This window comes from Sturnus vulgaris, chromosome 7 (genome assembly GCF_052056855.1).
Source record: "Sturnus vulgaris isolate bStuVul1 chromosome 7, bStuVul1.hap1, whole genome shotgun sequence".
Lineage (NCBI taxonomy): Eukaryota > Metazoa > Chordata > Aves > Passeriformes > Sturnidae > Sturnus > Sturnus vulgaris.
Window position 1 is genome coordinate 22,891,913 of NC_142249.1, and position 18,707 is coordinate 22,910,619.

General features: G+C 34.9%; 2 protein-coding genes across 11 annotated transcripts in view; one reads left to right on the forward strand and one right to left on the reverse strand.

The window, feature by feature from the left end:
• LOC106855888 (sodium channel protein type 2 subunit alpha-like) overlaps window positions 1-18,707 on the forward strand; it is a 67,452-nt gene that overhangs the window by 42,483 nt on the left and 6,262 nt on the right. For all 6 annotated transcript variants that reach the window (XM_088168105.1, XM_088168104.1, XM_088168108.1 and 3 more), the window contains 8 exons: window positions 896-1,339; window positions 7,715-7,832; window positions 9,577-9,731; window positions 10,895-11,068; window positions 14,185-14,307; window positions 14,565-14,846; window positions 17,551-17,604; window positions 18,393-18,530. In XM_088168105.1, the coding sequence (XP_088024231.1) occupies window positions 896-1,339; window positions 7,715-7,832; window positions 9,577-9,731; window positions 10,895-11,068; window positions 14,185-14,307; window positions 14,565-14,846; window positions 17,551-17,604; window positions 18,393-18,530 (1,488 nt within the window). The remainder of the gene's footprint in view (window positions 1-895; window positions 1,340-7,714; window positions 7,833-9,576; window positions 9,732-10,894; window positions 11,069-14,184; window positions 14,308-14,564; window positions 14,847-17,550; window positions 17,605-18,392; window positions 18,531-18,707) is intronic.
• Window positions 1-18,707, reverse strand: part of LOC148223207 (uncharacterized) — an 89,307-nt gene that overhangs the window by 37,376 nt on the left and 33,224 nt on the right. The window lies entirely within an intron of this gene.

Genomic DNA, 18,707 nt, shown 5'->3' on the forward strand with positions numbered 1-18,707 from the left:
ATAAGGTAAGTATCTTTAAACCAAGCTAGCACTGCTTCTAGTTGCACAGCCACATGCTTCAGGATTTTCTATAAATCTATTCTCTTATAATGAAGAGAACTGTGAAGTTATTTGGTGGAACTCCCTAAGTAGTTTTCTAAACCAGGAAGATTGAACTTTGTGGAATGAAGCATCCACCTGTGTGAATATTTTCAGTGTTTACTATATTCTGATATTATTACATAGCTCTAGGAAAACTTCTTACATGAGCAGACATCCCTGCTGTATGTTCAGGGCTGTTTTATTCATTTGTCTGTGTTCCCAACACTTTTTTTTTTATTTTATCTTCCAAGCTGATAGAAGAGCTGATTTGAAGATTTTAAGAGCTGGTACTCTCGTAATGGTACTCTTAAATGCTGCTTTGGCATTTGAGTTCCTGGTAACCTCTGGGCTTTTATAACTGGTCTATGTTTTGTCTTGCTGTGGGAAAAGAATGCCTTGGGGGTTAAAAGACAGGGTGCATTCCTCATTTTTTAAGTTGCATACAAAAAAATATTTTTTGTGGGTTTGGACCAGCACATAGAAAATGTGTTTTCTGCACAGATCAAAGTGCTGCAATTTGCCAGAAAAGTAAACATGTTGAATTTGTTCAGGCAGTACTGAAGAATCATTAATTTCTGACCCTCCACAAACATAGGCAATGTAAAGCCACAAAATCCCTTCTGTTGAGGTATAGGGAAGGTATTGTGTTTAAATTGTATTTGCATTTTATTTACTGTGTGCTTTCAGAAGTGTAAACTGTAAATGAAAACACAAAGCCTGTTTTCATAATGGGTTCATAAGAAACATATGAATGAAAAATGGAAAAAAATCAGCTCTGTTTTTTTTTTTTTTTTTTTTTTTTTTTTTTAATTAGGTATTGAATCTATTTCTGGCCTTGCTGCTGAGTTCATTTAGTTCAGACAACCTTACTGCTACAGAAGATGATAATGAAATGAACAACTTGCAGATTGCTGTTGCAAGAATTCAGAAGGGAATAGATTATGTGAAGAAAAAAGCAGGTGAATGTGTCCGAAAGTCTTGTTTGGGAAAACAAGCTGCTGTAAATGAAAGAACAGCAACAGATCAGTTCAATGTTGAGAGAAACCCTTGCATTTCCAACTGTACCATCACTGACCTAATGAGAGATACGAAAAATGAAAATGGAATGGCCACTGTTATAGGTGGCAATGATTATACATCATTCATAAACAACCCAAGCCTTACTGTTACAGTACCAATAGCTGTTGGAGAGTCTGATTTTGAACATCTGAATACAGAAGAGTTTAGCAGTGACTCAGATTTGGATGAAAGCAAGGAGGTAAAATTTAAATACTTTTTATTTTAGATGAATAAATTACACCAACTGTATTGTTTCTTAGTGTTATTCTTCCTGCTTAGAAATGCCAAGAAATTTTAAGTCAAGATTCTTGGACTGTACAGAGAGTGAATATTCTGAAGTGGGAAAGTGGAGTTCAGAAGAGTAGGAAATCCTGGAAGAGCTGTATAAATTTATGTGAACCCATTTATGAGGATGTTTGAAAAGCAAACTACCAAATTGTTAGTTGAATAGAGAAATCAGTATATATGTACAGAATAAACAGTGTCAAAAACTGGGGGTTTTTATAATTGTAATTTTTCTGTGAACTACGAATGTAAGCAAACTGCTATTTAAAAATATTAGAGAAGATATTAATAAAGAATATTAATACTCTTTAAGGAAAATGATCATTACTTTTACTGGATAAACTTAACAGAGGTGCTGACTTAGGCTAATGAGAGCAGTAACAACATTTTTCATGTTCTGAAGTCAAAATGATGTGGGAAAGCCAAGGGAGCAATGTTTGTATTATAAGGTGAATGTATCAATTAAAAACTCAAGAAAAAAAGAATTACTGAATGAAAAAATACTAATTTCTTACTTGTTTTTGCGAGTTTTAAGACACTTCTAAGACGACTGCCTGATTTTAAACTGAATCAGCTCTAGGACTGTAGTCATTTTTCAGCAGCTTCAGTCTGAGGGGAAAAGCAAAATCATGGATTTCGGCAGGATTTTGAAAGATGCTAAAATTCAGATTGCAATCTGTGGCTCGAGCAGATGTGTCTGGTATCACCACCTCTGGCACCTGAGGACATGAGGACATAAATAGAATATCTTCGCTTGTGCAGACAACTGTACTCCAGTCTGGATTGCTTTGTCTAGATGTGTTTCGGGTTTTTGGTTTGGGTTTTTTTGGGTGTGGTTGGTTTATGGGCATTCAGTTGATGAGTCTGAGAGATTTTTGGTTGGTTGTGGGCTTTTTTGGTTTTCAGGTGTTTCGTTTTGAACTGGCAATTAATTTGCCAGTATCACTTCCAAAGTTTAGAATAAACGTTCGTTCCAGTAAAGTGTAGTAAAATTAAATTTAGAAAGGTGTAATAAGGTACTCTTTAGGTATTTCTTTTATTGCAGAGTACAGTGTTCAGTATTAGTTTGTTTTGTTATTTCAGTAGCTTGTTTCCTGACCCTTTATTTGTTCCATCTACTTTTTGGAGATTGTGTTACTGCAGATGTTAAATTGACCATTCAGTTGAGAAGACTGTAGATTATTAAGAGGCTTACTTAAAGCAAAGCAAACAGTATTATTAGCCTGTTTAAAATATTAACTGCTCTATGTAATGAAGCTATAATGTTTGTGAATAGCTACTACAACTTTTACATGTTATTAACCTGACTGAAGATTGCTAGGTTTCTTAGTGTTTTAATAAAATTTGGTTTTGTGGAAGGACTATTTAATGAATCTGGGTAATTTAACTTTAAATCTCTCACTTGCCTGGAAATTAGCCTTCGGTTGAAGACCTCTATTCTTCAGTATTTTATATTTTAGAATTGAGTGACAAAATCTGTGCCTTCTTACCTCTGATATTCAAGATGATACATAAGCACTAGCTGTTTATAAGATATTTTTACCTAGTATCAATTTTGACTTGCTCAGATTTGGAAAACTGGCTGAGAACTGGCAATCACAGGAGATACATAAACTAACAAAACCCCCAAAATCCATGTACACATGTTCATATTCAGTAGGGAAATTATCTTTCATGTTGTAGATTAGTTCAGCTCTTTCTTTCAGACTTGCCCTTTAAATGGAGCAGTTTATGTTGGAGTTGTTACATAGCTAACATAGCTATTTGATGAGTCCTTGAGAAATCATTGCTAAGACGTGAGATCTGATTTATACCAGAAGACGAATTGAGGAACTTACAGTTTTATTTCTAAGCATGAGGTTTTGTTTTTCATTGCTATGTCTGCTGCAATCCATAATGCACCTTGAACTGTTTGAATTTCTTTTTTTTAATCATTCAGTTCAATATTTAAAGATGCCAGGAAAAATTTCTTATGCAGAAGTTTCCATATTTAACATGGTATGATTTACTTTTTGTTTTGCCTACAGCTTTTTTCTGAAAGAAAGGATACACCTCGGTCCTATTTAGCCTCTAGTGAAGACCAGGAGTAACCTTGGAAATGAAATGCAAGGAGAAATATATTTCTGTTATTTTAAATATCTAATTAATACCACTTAAATGATACTTGAAGCTGAAATACAGATAGTGTGGGTGTATCTGTATGTCTTTTTTCTTCGAGCTTTTTTTTTTTTTTTTTCCTGGAGGAGGAGGACTTGAGGGTGAAAGATTTTTGATGGTGGTTTGGTTTTTTGGTTTTGGGGTGTTACTTATGTTCATGCCCAAGTCCAGTATACATCTATGAACTTCAGATATTTTGCTAATCTTACTTCTTCCATTATATATTTGGATATGCTTAAAGCTCTAATCCACACCTAAAAAATTTGTTTTGCAAATATGTGATGTATCTAAAAACCACATATTTTAAGTAAGGAGTAATCCACACTTCTGTTTCCAGTACTCAAACAACCTCAAGGATACCATATTTTAATTCCATTGCGTACCATTCTTCTCACAGGAGTAAAATCAAGCTGGATCAGTCAAGACTTGTGCTTTTAAACCAGGCAGAGCAACGTGTCAGCACGTTTACACAGGTTACCTAAACAAATCATACATATTTGATCACTTCTGAGATTGATGGGCCTGCATGCTACTCAGCTACAATCTCTTTTTCCCATATGTTGCAATGCAGTGGGAACATGCGCAGCCGCTCTGTGAGCTGAGTCCCGGGACTCACATCACAGCATGACTGAGGGCAGCACCAACACGTTCTTCTCTCCTTGTTACATCTTTGATATTTTCTGTACTAGTTCTGTGGCATAACCTGCATGCTTTGTCAGTTTTATTATTGTTAACCGAATGATTAAGCATTGGCACTTTTCAAGATTAAAAGAGGTTAACAACCTATGATTTTTATGAAAATGGGAAGGTTGTCCTCACTTGATGTTTTCTGTTCATCTGTTGTACCATGTCTTTAGCTGTCATGTACTTATGAACATTTTCTGATCATGTTCATTTGACCAATGCCTCTTTAATACTATGTATATATAGTTACTCCTATGCTAAAATGTTTATATCTTTGATATAAATTGTTTTGCGTTTATTCACAACGTTTTGTAACTCACATTTCAATTTTCCCATATAAGAGAAGCTAAAATATTGGATGAAAGATACACTCCTAGGAACAATCAATTGTATTTTTTTATACATATGCATAGTTCCTTTGAATATGGATGTCATGATTTAGTTATATTCTAGTAATGAAGTTTATATGTCTGCAAGGTTGGAATATAGGGAATCATTTATGTAAGTTTCATTCTTCATAAATAATTGCTTCTTTCTGAACTTAATCCAGTTGCTTTATTTTTATAAAGACAAACATAAAACACTAATCAAAATTTCTATGCAGGTGACTAAAATCTGGATGGTTTAAAACTATATAAATAAGGATGTTCAAACAAGAAAGAAATATAAAATTGGAGAACTCGGGATAAGGATAAAATTAAGACAATTTAAAAAAAGACAAAATAGGAACTACTACACTCCCAAACCTCTAAATTCAAAAATTCTAGAGGCATAAAACTCACAAAAGGTTTTTTTAAGCTTAATCATACCAAGCTATGCATTTCTTACTCCTGATGATGTCAGTAGTTTGACATTTCTTTTCTTTACCATTTAGGGATCATTGAGGCAATCATTTTGCAAATAAAAATTTTGTTTGCATGTTTTTATTGTAGAATCTTGTATTATATTCCATGTATTCTTTTGCACTGTATTATATAGTGGAAATATTTAGGTCTCTCTTTTGTGTCTGAGGGGATGGTAAACTGTTCAAAAGGAGAGGAAAAGTATCTTTCTAGGGATTTTTGGAAGCTATTTTCAAAAAGGCACTAGAGTAGGGAAGAGTAGAATGTGATAATCTCCCACCCTGGTGGTCCCAGGTATGAGGGGATGAGTCTTATTTGATGGGTATTGATTATGTGACACTGCTCCTGACTGAAGCTTCTGCTTGCATGGGTCTGGTCAAGCATAGAGCAGCATGCAGACCAGTAACAGTCATTTGACTGAAAAATACACAGGTCTTCTTCATTTGGGTGTCACTTTGTCTTACTTACCCTTCCCTGCATAATAAGCCAGTGCTTTTTTTTAGGAGATATGTGTGCCAGTTTTTTCTAAGTTGATCTGTTCAATCCAGTGCTTAGTGTACAGACAATGTGGCCGTCTTACATCTGTTGAGTAAACTGAACAGCAGCTAAGGGTTCTGGAAGTTGAAGGATGAACATTCCTGTCATTCCTAAAAGTTCTCTTACTATAAGAGTGATTCCCCCGATCAGTTCGATTTCTGCAAAGAATTCTGTTGTAAATAGCAAAGAAACTAGATTTCTAATTTTTAATTAGAGGGAGAAAGTCTTCTATTCATATCGATTCTTAAAATCACTTTTTTATTGTTGTTGCTATTGTTTGATACCTGCATCACAGTGAAAAGTACAAGCCCCTCACATAAAAAAGAGAACCAATATTTAATTAAATCTGTAACTCTTCAAGCAGTAGGATTATGCTCTACACCATCTGTAGTAGAAAGAGGAAACCAGACTACCTGGTTTATATCAAAATAGTTAATGGATCTCTAGTTTTATTTCTAGTGTAAAGAAAATTGCCTTTTGTAATTAAAAATAAATTTTAAAAAGCTCTAATCTCTGATTCTTCTACCATTAATTATATGAAATATATAACTTCATGTTCTAAACACATTGGTTCTTTTCAGTTCCTTTTGTGTTTGTAGTTGTTCATCTTTCATTTGAATTAATGTCATCTGCTCAAAAGGTGTGCTAAGCTTACAGTTCAAATTACTCAGGCTATTTCACATTGCTTTGAATTTTTATTAGTAATATGACACAAAACTTATTTCTTAAAAAAAGTATATATTTTAAAACTAATAATTTGACTTATTTAATTAAATATTTTAGTTTACTCACCACCACTGCAACATTTTGCAATATATATGCTATGTCATGGAATGATGAAAGCAGCGTGATAATAGAATTGTGGAGGGCATATTCTGCTATCCCTGGGTTCAGGAGGAGTAATGATAGGAAAAGTTGTTTGCTGTGAATATTGCTATTTTGAAATTACATTACTAAAAAAGAAAAGTAAACATGAATAATACGGGTGTTCTATTCCAGATAATCAGTTTGTAAAGTATTAGCAAAGTAGGCAATATAATAAAACAATTTCTAATAAAAGTTAATGCAGGATAATGGGTTACTTACTGTTTTCATGTTTTCTGTCTTCTTTCACAAACACAAAAAATTGTTTAATACCAAAAATAATTTTGTCCTTTCACATTTTGCAATTGAGATCTAAAGATAACTTGATTGGATTATAACTTGTCAGCATTTATCTCTTAAATATCTCTTAATCATAAAAAACTAATTTAGTAGAAGTGGTGTTGATTTGACAAAACCAGGGTTGTTTTTAAAGGCGTGCTTACATCATTCCCTACAGGCACTTACTTGTGTGACTTCATTACTGATGTTATATACTTCTTTATAATAACATTGTAAAATGTCAGAGAATGCTGTGACCAAAACTACTCTGATTTAGTTTGGTACTCATACTTAACTTAAGTGTACAGGACACCACATCTTCCCTTAAAATCTCCAGATCTCTGCAATACACAGGCAGATTACAAAATAATATATTAAGACTTATTATTGTATTGGATGGGAAGTTTTGTATGTGTGTGTGTTTGTTTTTATGCTTGGGGATTATTTTAATACTGTTACTTACGTAATATTAATTATTTTTTTAAAACCCCAAAATTATTTCTGGGTGTTGACTGTACAGGTATGTGTACCAGAGTAATGGGTAGTTTCAGAATGCACAATGTACAACATATGTGCATTGGAAAAAAGAATGCAAATTAATGCCAGTTGAAATGTATAATAAAGTAATCGTAGAAAGCAAAATAAATAGAATGTGTATCAGTAAATCAACTTGTTAACAGTTAACTTTCTAGAAATTCTGAAATTCCATGAAAGATTCCATGATGTGCTCTGCACTCTCTAGACATAAAGTGGATGATTTACGCACATTTCAACAGCATTGACTGCTACATGTGGGTGTCTTCTTTGTATATCTGGTGAAAAATATTGTTCTTATTACTGGCACATGGTGTTGCATGCTTAGTTAATTACACTTCTGAAAATATAAATACTAATAAAGTAAAAATATAATTGAATTTTATTTTCAGAAGCTAGATTTTTCCAGCTCGTCAGAAGGAAGTACAGTTAATTTAGCTGTCTTTGGAGAAGAAAAAAGTGAAACTGAACCAGAAAAAGCATCAGAACTACAGGCATGCTTTACAGAAGGTATGGAAATAAAATTTGGGCCTAGCAATTACGTTTTGCTTGTTTACAACAAACATTAGCAGTTCAAGGAAGCTATTTGCTACAGCAGTCCAGGATCCTAGTTCATCAAGTCTTAGGGTATGATTAGTTTTGCCTGTTACAGATAGAAATACTGACATCTATGAAGTACTATGTGTGTCTCACTTTACTGAGAAATTTAAAATGGAGTCGTGATTATTCATGGTCACTTCCTAGTGCTTGAAAGCAATCTGGAGCGTGATTCAGATCATCCACCATCATTCAGTGAAAGTTTGACTCAAACAGTAAACTTTGGTTGACATTACACCATTAATGGAGGGAGAGGATGTAGAAATACACTGTGGGTTAAAACAGCTGGATGAGATCCTATGTATCTCTTCTAGTAAGGAAGTCGTAACAGCATACTTGCATGTCCTTAAATGTTTTGATTCATTTTATTTCTGTATAGCTATATCTTCTAGGAGACTATTGAAATTTACTATGTAGGAAAGAATTTCTGTTTTTTTATGATATTACAGATCTTAATTTCCTTTTAAATGATGAAGGAAATAATTCAGGAAAAAAAATACCGTCCAGGATTAACTCTCCTATTCTGTCCATGCTTTTTCATTTGCTGTCTTGCGGACATCTTTGATTTAGGCTAGGACTTTTGCCTTTTGAAGTATTGTTTTACTGGTCTTTATGTTTGTCAGTGTGGGGCTGTATTGACTATATATCAAGTTCTTAATTAAAAAAAAAAAATCCAACAAAGAAATGGACCTTTCTCACGTAATTTGATATTGCAATTCTTCCTTATCCTTGTGTTATGTGTTACCAATTTATTCTTGGCCATAAGATTAGTTTTTTCATAATGTAAACATTTTGAGTTGTTGAAGGTAAGGTAGTTCATGTTCTTCACAGTGGTAGCTGAGATGATGAAATATAGTGTAACTTATTTGTAACATATGAACTTAATGACAGAAGTTGATATATTACAAATTAACAGGAAAACCAGAATGCCCTTGGGACCCATTAAAGTCATGTCAACTTGGTTTTATTTTTCTTATGTGATTAATAATTTTTAAAGAATTAAGGAGGCTGCTCTTGGCTAGGCAGATACTGAAGTTCATTGCTTACAATGCCTTGAGGCCTCACATAATAAAACAGAGAGCTCTTCAACATGAGGCAAATTTCTGTGGACAGTTGCCACAAATCTGTATCACTTTGAAAAAGCTCTCATAATCTGTTAAAACATTTATTTATGTAAAGAGGTATCCTTAGTCACCTCTTGGAGCACCAGTTGGTTCTCAATATAATAAAAATATTTTTTATGTCTGATTTATTTGAACTTTTTGTTAAAGGCAAAAGTTCCTTTAAAAGAAGCTTCTGTATTCTCAAACAAGTTCATGTGAAAGTTGCTATGTATGCTCTTTTTTCTACTCCCTGACCATTTGCATATGTTCTTTAATTATCTGTATATAAACTGAATAATACATATTTTTAATGTGTTTGTAAATGGAAATTAGCTCACTTAGATGACTGTCCTTTACTATGAACTTGACGTAGCATCAGAGTAGAGAAAAAATTGTGTATACTCAAGTTTTCCTGCAACCAAAGTATAAAATTGAAATGGTAAGTAGCATGAAGTAGCTTGAACTTCATGGAACAGGAGCTAGCTAAGAGTGATTTGATTTTTCAGGATAATGAAAATTCTACCATATAAGATTCTTAATTTTTGTGCTATTAGGCTGTGTACAGAAGTTTAAATGCTGTAAAGGCAATAGGGAGAGCACAAAAGGAAGAATCTGGTGGAACCTTCGAAAAACCTGTTACAAGATAGTAGAGCACAACTGGTTTGAATCATTCATTGTCTTCATGATTCTTCTCAGCAGTGGTGCTCTGGTGAGTAGAGCTAGCACCTATAGAAGCAGTACCTATAAAAATGTTTTATCAAAGTTAGTACTATAACACATGTGTATTCATTAAAAATAAAACACGAAGTTGTATTTGAAGAGAACTTGGAACTAAATTCCCAGAATATTTTAGGTATTACATTTAATTTGCATTTCATTAAAATTTTGATGAATGCAAAGTGATGTGTGTGTTTATGAAAAGGATTACCCTAAAAGTCTTGTTTAAGAAATTTTAAAAATCATGAGAAAGGTATGGGCATGAAATAATTACTCTATTTCAAATGAAAATTCATCCCAAAAGCAGATACTGAATTCATCATGTTCTTGATCAATTTTTGCTGCAGTTTTTGTTGCCGTATTTCTGGACTGTTATATAGCAAGTTCTGAATTTCTTTATACTATTCTTAGTGACATTTAGTGCTTCATGTATTTGGGTTCATTTTGGTTGCTGATTGACATAGGATTTGCTATATATTGTCTTGGTCTCTACTCCAGCACCTAAAGAACCACGAACTTCCCTTCCTTCTTCTCTGACCTTACTGTGTGCCGGGTAGTTTCTCTCATTTATTTCCTTCAGTCCTCATACTGCCATGCAGTGTTTCTCCCTTTCTTAAATATGTTTTCCCAGAGGCACGGTCAGTTTCATTTCTGGGCTCAGCTGTTTCCTGTGTGGGATCAATGGTGGGGCTGGCACAAAGCCGTCCCCTGATCTCTTCTCACAGTAGCCACATCTGCAGCCTCCCTCTACTAAAACCTTGCATCAGCACCTAAGACTGAAATTCACTAGAGATCATCAACATAATATCTGGTCTCTTTTGTTAATTGAAGTTGATGTAATAGTGGGACTGTCTTCTGACAGAACCCGGCTAGGCTTTTCAGGGTGAAAAATTATAATTCTGCGTTCACTGTTATTGAAATTTCTGAAAATCTTTTTGGCAACCTCAGACTTCATATTGTAATTCCATTTCCAGACAATAATAAAATCTAAAACGCAGAAAGAATGTAATTGTAATTTCTGTTATTTTGGTTTTTCAAGGTAAAGCATCTAGAGTTGACAGTGATTTTACTTTGCTGTTTTCATTTAGTTCTGGCTTAATTTGTAATTTTCAAAGACTTTTCAATATCTGACTATATGTAACCTATTCTTTACAGGCTTTTGAAGATATATATATTGAACAGCGCAAGACTATAAAAATCCTGCTGGACTATGCTGATAAAATCTTTACTTATGTCTTTATTCTGGAAATGGTGCTAAAATGGGTTGCCTATGGTTTTCAGACTTACTTCACTAATGCGTGGTGTTGGCTGGACTTCCTCATTGTTGATGTAGGTACTATGCTTTCTAAGTAGTCTGTTTCTGTTGTTCAGGCAGGTTGTTTTATGTAACTTCAGTCTGATAGAGATATATGCAGTGAATAATATAAATCTGGTTTAAAGGAACAGAAAATTACAGACTGATGAATAAGATCTTGCTGCAATTATGCAGTGTGTAACTAAATCTGCCTTTGTGTTGTCATTGACACCGTGTGTTCTGTGTGGGGTCCCAGCTGGTGAGGGAGCACTGTTTACTGATTTGACTTCAGTCTGGTGGATGTGGCAACAGAGAACAAGGAGGATGTAGACACAGGAAAAGAAAGGGAAATTCAAGTGAGCGCATGGGGTATGGCATTTGATTATGGTCTTAATGAGGGCACTGAAAAAGCACTACAGGGAAGAATATTTTTTGACAATAATATTAAAAACTAGTGTTGATATTGCACTCCAAAGAAATGAAGTTCATTACATTCATGATATGTTCATTTAAAGGAGTTCTTTCTTTTTGCAAAGATGTTAGAGTAGAAATTCAACAAATGGAAAAAAGTAAACTATTGATTGGATGGTATCTGGAATCTAGGACAGAAATTTTGTCCACTACTAGAAGAATTAAAACTTAACTAATGCTCTTTTAAAAGTAGATTTTTTGGAGAGAAAGGCACAAGTGGTGTTTGTTATTTGTCTTCCTCATTTAACTCCTGCTTCTCTTTTCAGTGAATCCCCATTCTTAGAAAATGGACTAGCTCAGTGACATGAGAAAACATGTGATATGTCTTTTATGGGATATATGCAGTTTCCTGCTTTTTACTTTCATGGCCTTTCTATTTCTTCTGTTGTGAACTTCCTGTTTATACTTATACCAAGTACAAAATCGAACATATTCCCAGAATAGCTGTACTGATCTGTAGGAACTTAGCAAGTATAAGGGTCCTCCCCTAAGATTAAATTTTCCAAAACAAGATAACCTTAGCACACGAAAGGAAAAAAAATTAGGACTGTCTTTGAATAGGCTGAATATATATATATATTATATACATGTATAAAATTATATATATATTTATATATATTATATATTTTTTTAATATTTGCTTTATTTGTGGATGCTATAACATTCTGATTTTTATTATAACTTAAGTGAAAAATTACGACAGTTTTATAATTAATGGCAAATCAGTGGCAATCATCTGGATAGATTCTGTCACTTTGCATAAAATTGTTGATGCTGTGTTTTAGACTCCTTTCATATTATGAATAACCAGATAGTATGTGTCCAGAACCTTGTGATACTTATATTTGGAATTTTTTTCCATTACAATGTTCATTGGTAAAAAAAGAAAATTAAACAGAAATAAATAAATTATTACTATTTAAGGAGTATTCAGAATTAGTGTGTCTGTACAAGCCTGTATTGGGATAGGTTGATCTTGACTTGAGTTTTAAAATCCGTTCTTCTGATTAGGTATACCATACATCCATGTAGATAGGTATGAGCTCTTCATTTTTTCAGCAATTTCAGTGCTTTCATGTAGCCGTCTTAATCATCTGTTTAGATTGTCTGCGTTTTGTGGCCCTGTAGTAGCAGATTATAGAACAATTCATGTTGGGGGGCACCATTGGAGGTTTTCAATTAGCACTAACCTCAAGGTTAGATTAGACAGCTCAGGCTGATACTCTGTTTTGAATGGAGAATGCCCTATTTAGCAATCTATTCGTAGAGGTCAAACAACCTCCTGTATTGTAAACCCACTCTTTCCCACCCCTAAAGCTGTGGTGGTCTGCTTAGCTTTTTCTGACATTATTGCCAGACTTGTTGTTGTTTTTAACCTGTAGCAAGGAATTTTAATTCTTTCTCTTCCTGCTGCCATTTTACCTGCTGGTTTAGCATGTGGGTGCTGCCCTCAACTGCTTGAATAGATCTTTGTTTTAACTTTCTGTCCTATGCCTTTCTCCAGATAAACATTGAACAAATTTGCCAGTACCAGTCAAATTGTCACTGTGAGACATTTTACAGAATCTTTTCAGGCTAACTATTCTGTACCTGTCAAGCTAAACTCTCCAGCTGTTCCCTGTTTGGAAAAGAACTTAGAGTAGACAGGCAGAAGGGTTCTTACCCATTGTGATGTTTACAGTTATTTCAGAAACAGATAAAAACCCTTGAAACAAATAGAAATGCTCATTTTGCTCAGCTTTCCATGTGCAAGTACAAATGGTATCACAGAAAAGAGCAAAGATGGGACTGTATAGTATTTGGCAGCTTGTTTGAGCTATCCTTAGAAAGAAATCTGCAGAAGACATCGTCGTGTAAACACAACAAGAGACAGCCGTCTGGAGTGGGAGGCTCAGGGAGGACACAAATCATCAACTTGCACTGGAAAACAGCAGGAAAATCAACTTTTGAACAGCTAATCCAGTTGTACTGAAGGTTTCAAAAATACTTGTGTATTAAGCTCTTTCTTCCACAAAAGTAATAATGTTAAAAGAGGAACTCTCAAGGCATATTAATTGTCCAAAATACCAACAATTTGAAAAATCCAAAGTAAGATTTTTCCAGCTTATGATAACAATGTGCTTTTCTGCAGTTATACTATTTGGTAGTTAAAAGAACAGAAAGTTGAAATGAAGCTGAGGTTGGGATTCTGTCTCATGTGCATTTTTGCGGGGTTTTGTAATATTTCCCCTTCTCCTTTTGCAATACACCTTTTGAATTTTCTAATTTTCTAATGTAATATTTAGCATTTCTTTATGTAGAAGTCAGTTGATAGCTGGTGTCACAGGTTGTCCAAATCATAATCAAACACATAGAGGGGAGAGGAAATTATTTATTTTTTTAAAAATAAAAATGCACGTACACACATATCCAAAGATAGTATTATGGATTAAGGTATGTTTTTGTTCAAACTGTTCTGAAATTTACATGCCATTTACATGCCATCTTAGACTATTTAACTTTCCTTTTTTTTTTTCTTCTTTTGCTTTTAAAATTTATTTTCACTGAAAGATTGGGGACCTTGTGAAATCTTTTCTCAATATCCAGATCAAAATTTTACCACTCAAGGCATTTTTATTTTGAAGCTACTTAAAAAAGAAAAGCACTTTCGTTGTTTTTTTTGTTTCTTTGTTTCCTCTAGGTCTCATTGGTTAGCTTAGTAGCTACTGCCCTTGGTTTCTCAGAATTTGGTGCAATTAAATCCCTCCGAACATTAAGAGCATTGAGACCTCTAAGAGCTTTGTCACGCTTTGAAGGCATGAGGGTAAGGAAAAAAAAAGAAAATAATGTGTAAAACAAATCCTTAAAAATATGCCAAATTATAAAATCATGGGAGAACACTAATTGCATGTCTGTTAACAAGGCCAACAGTGGCATGTTTGGTTATATGACATGCATTACTCCTTTTCTGTTTGCATTACTTCAGTGTAATGTAATGTTTTATATTAAATCATCTTCTAGATTTAAAAAAAATAATCCTTGTGTTGTTTTTAAATTTTTTTTTCTGTGTTTATTGACTAGGTGGTTGTGAATGCTCTTACTGGAGCAATCCCATCCATTATGAACGTACTTCTGGTTTGTCTTACATTCTGGCTAATTTTCAGCATTATGGGAGTAAATTTGTTTGCTGGCAAGTTCTATCACTGTGTTAACACCACAAATGATGAGATGCTCACACCACAGCAAGTCAGTAATAAAACTATGTGTGAAGATATGAACAGGACTACTGGAGATGTTCGGTGGAAAAATGTGAAAGTAAACTTTGATAATGTTGCAATCGGTTATCTTTCTCTGCTTCAAGTGGTAAGTGCATAAATTTTCCAGCTTTTAGTTGCAGTATCATTTAAATCCATAATTTTCAATATTATTTTAAAATAAATAACTGAGTATGGATTTGACTATATAATTTTGTTCTATGGAGCTAATTAATGTTTTTTCTTATGGTAAAAATGTGATACATTCTCTGGCCATTTTGTAAGAGGAAGAATATCTAATATTTACCTGATGGGTATAAAAGTTGTTTGGCACCCAACTGCTACCTTTTCAAGTGCTAGGGAAATACAGTATGTAGTTAAAATATCTGGTTAAAAACCTGCAACTAGGTTTCTTTTTCTTTTACTTTCTTTATCTGTTAAGGCATATTAACTAATATTTTTACCATGGTTGTCAGAAATACATTATAGGACTTACCTGATCTTCAATCAAGAAGAGAATGCTCGATTTCTAGGCATGACCCTTTATTAGAGAAAGTGTCTGTAAACTGCCAGAAAGACTCACATATATTCATAATCGGGTTCATTTGACAAACTGCTTCTGCGAAATTATTACTCATAAGCAATTGGTAATTATTCTGTCTTTAAAAATTTCCAACTTGTAGTATTCAGTGGTTAGGATTGTGCTAGCAGGCTACCATCTGATTGCTTTGGGAGTAACAGTAGCTATTGCTAAACAGCACTGGGCAATTGCATAAATTACCAGCTTAGAGAGTGGCACAGCTTTTAGCATTTGTAGTGTGTCTTGCACCTACAGTTCACCTCTGTAATGATTGCAGTAAACATATCATTCACACCTTTCATGCACTCAATATCATAGCTCAGCAGAGTGAGTTTGATGAAGGCCCTCTAGCGGGACAAGGAATTGGTTGGAGGCTGTGTCAAAAGACTTACAGTCAGTGGCTTAGCATCCAAGAGGAAGCCAGTGCCAAGTGGTACTCTGAAGGATTTTCTCTAGGACCAGTACTGTCTAATAGCTCCATCAGTGACAGGGATAATGGAACTGAGTGCACCCTCAGCAGTTTGCAGATGACACCAAGCTGAGCTTTGTGATAACTTAGAGGGGATGCCAGCCTGAGGAACCTCAGCCGGCTGAAGCTTGAACTCCATGAACCTTATGCAGTTCAAGGCCACATGAAACGTCCTGCACCTGGTTCAGGGCAATCCTCAGTATCAATACAGACTGGAAAATGAATGGATTGAGGTCAGCCCCACAGAGGTGGTCTTGGAGAAAGAATTTTGACATGAACTGGCAATGTGCCCTTGCATGTGATTGCACAGGATTTGACTGCAAGGTCAGTTGTATCCTGAGGTGGCCAAAAAGTGTGGCCAACAGATAGAAAGGTGATTCTCCCTGTGCACTCCATTCTCATGAGACCTCACCAAAACAAGACTCTTAGAGGTCCACAGGACAGTCAAGAAAAAGATCAGAGGACTGGAATAACTTTCCTTTGAAGAAAGGCTGAGAGAGTTGGGGTTATTCAGCCTGGAGAACAGAAGGCTTCAGGGAGACCTTATGGTGTCCTTTCAATGTTATAAGAAAGACTGAGGGAAAATTTTCCTTCCCACTATAGGGCCTGTAGTGACAAGACAAATGGTTTTCAACTGAAAGAGAGTAGATTTATATAAGGAAGTTTTTTTGGTTTTTTTTTAATGATAACACAATGAGACGTTCAGGTTGCACAGGATGGCCCATAATTGGAAATTTTTGATGTAGTGAAAGATATGCCTGCCCCTGGCAGAGGGTTTAAACTAGATAATTTCTAAAAGTCACTTCCAAGCCAAACCATTCTATGATTGTGTTATTTTCTTAAGATTTCTTTGGACTATTTACCTTTTAGAGTTTTGTCTAGGACTATTTCTGTATTCTGTCTGAACAATGCCAACAGATGGTGGCTGATGTCTCTTTTTTTCCTGGAAAAGGTCTCCAGTTTTTTGGTAGTCATTTGGAACTAAAAGCCTTATTATAACACCTTGAGGAAAACCAGGCAGTGTTTGGGAAGAGCTGGTGTTGGCAGCACGTGCTGCACTCAGGGCAGAGGAATGGTGCAGTTCAGAATGGTTCCATCAATAATGGATTACACAGGAGCCAGAGAGCTGGGATGGGCAGGGAGGTCCTGGAGGAGAAGCAGTGGGTCCAGGCTGGGTGCTGGCTCTGGAGGGTGCACAGAGCTGTGTGTGGCCCTCCATGGCCCCCATGGACACCGTGGCACACACAAGGACAGACGGGCTACTGAGTCCCTGGGCAGCTTCACTCAGTCTCTTTCTGGAGCTCCTTGTTTCCAGTGGAGTGACCCACACCATCCCTGTGCAGGTGGGCTGGCTGATCGTGTAGGTTCCCTGAATCCTGACATCAGGGACTTGGCTTCATTGAGATGCCAAATATCACAGTGCCTTTCCTGTTAATGTACTGCTTAATAGTTGGCAGCCAGCACATCCCATTTCCCTGGGAGATAAATTGCTGTCTCTCTCTATGATGATATTGACTGCAATTCATCTCACAAAGAGTTCATATGAATTTCCATGAAGATTAGAATATATTCAGTGTTTTTTAAGAATTGGGGGGAAATATTTACAGTAATGGACTTCCTGTGAATGCTTCACTTGTAATGCACGAGACTTTTAATATTCTCTTTATTTTATGAACAGAAATACATTGCAGAAGACACTGTTTTATTTAGAATGTTATCAGAACTGGAGCTTTGCTAGAAAACATTAACAAATTTTGTTTTTAGGCAACATTTAAAGGATGGATGGAGATTATGTACGCTGCAGTTGATTCTACAGAAGTGAGTGCAATATAAAATCTACTGAGTAAAAATAAAATTTACTGAGGGAAAACAAATCTTAAGGTTGATGTAATGCTCCTTGAATGGCAGTTGAAATGAGCTAAAATATAAAAATTTAAATATAAAGCCCTGATGAATTTTCTACAATCTATGCCCAAAGAGTGGTTACACTTTTATCAAGTAAAAAAAAAAATTATAGCTGTAAGCTGTGTAAATTATTACTAATTTAGTAACTCTTGTGTAAAAATCCAAACTAATAAGATCTCGTATTATGTCTGAGACTGTACAGATCAGGAAAATAGTTTTTCCTGTGTCTTCAAAAATAACCCATGTAGTCAAGAGGCATCACTGCAAAAGCTAATCCAGAGCTGCAGACTCTGATCTCAAAAACATAATTTGTTACATTTTGCCCATTTTTCTTTTGATCTTTATATTTGTTTGCATCTCTCCTTAATCCAGCTCTTGATTTGCATATGGTCTATAGGAACTGAGTTGCTTTTGAGATTTGCACATTTCTGTCAAATTTAGTAGGACCTACATGAAATGTCCAATTTCATCAAAGAGAACAGACAGAGAGGGAAGGAATGGCAAGTCTGGCAATGTGTGCAATTACAGAAACCTGTATTAAATAGATTTTCACATTCAAATATGAGGCAAGTGCAGTGTATGCTCTAAAAGGGTTGGGTTTACCCCTGTCCATCTGGATGCAACTTCTCCTCCTGCTCGGGAATCTTTGCATTGTCTTAACTGTTATTTGTGATGCTTTACTGTTTTTCTGTGTTGCATAGGCAGAGAAACAGCCCAAGTATGAAGAGAACCTGTACATGTACCTTTACTTTGTGGCCTTTATCGTCTTTGGATCGTTTTTCACCCTAAACTTATTCATTGGTGTCATCATAGATAACTTCAACCAACAAAAAAAGAAGATAAGTACCACATGTTTCATTTTCGTAATACTTCATTGTTATTGAGCATTCAGCAAATATATGCAAGGATAAATAATAGTGTCTGAAATTTCTCATAGTAATAGAAAGAAAAAAAGAAATCAGGTTTTAAGATTCTTGTTTGTTCAAAATAAATAACAGTCTATTCTTTTTAAGGCA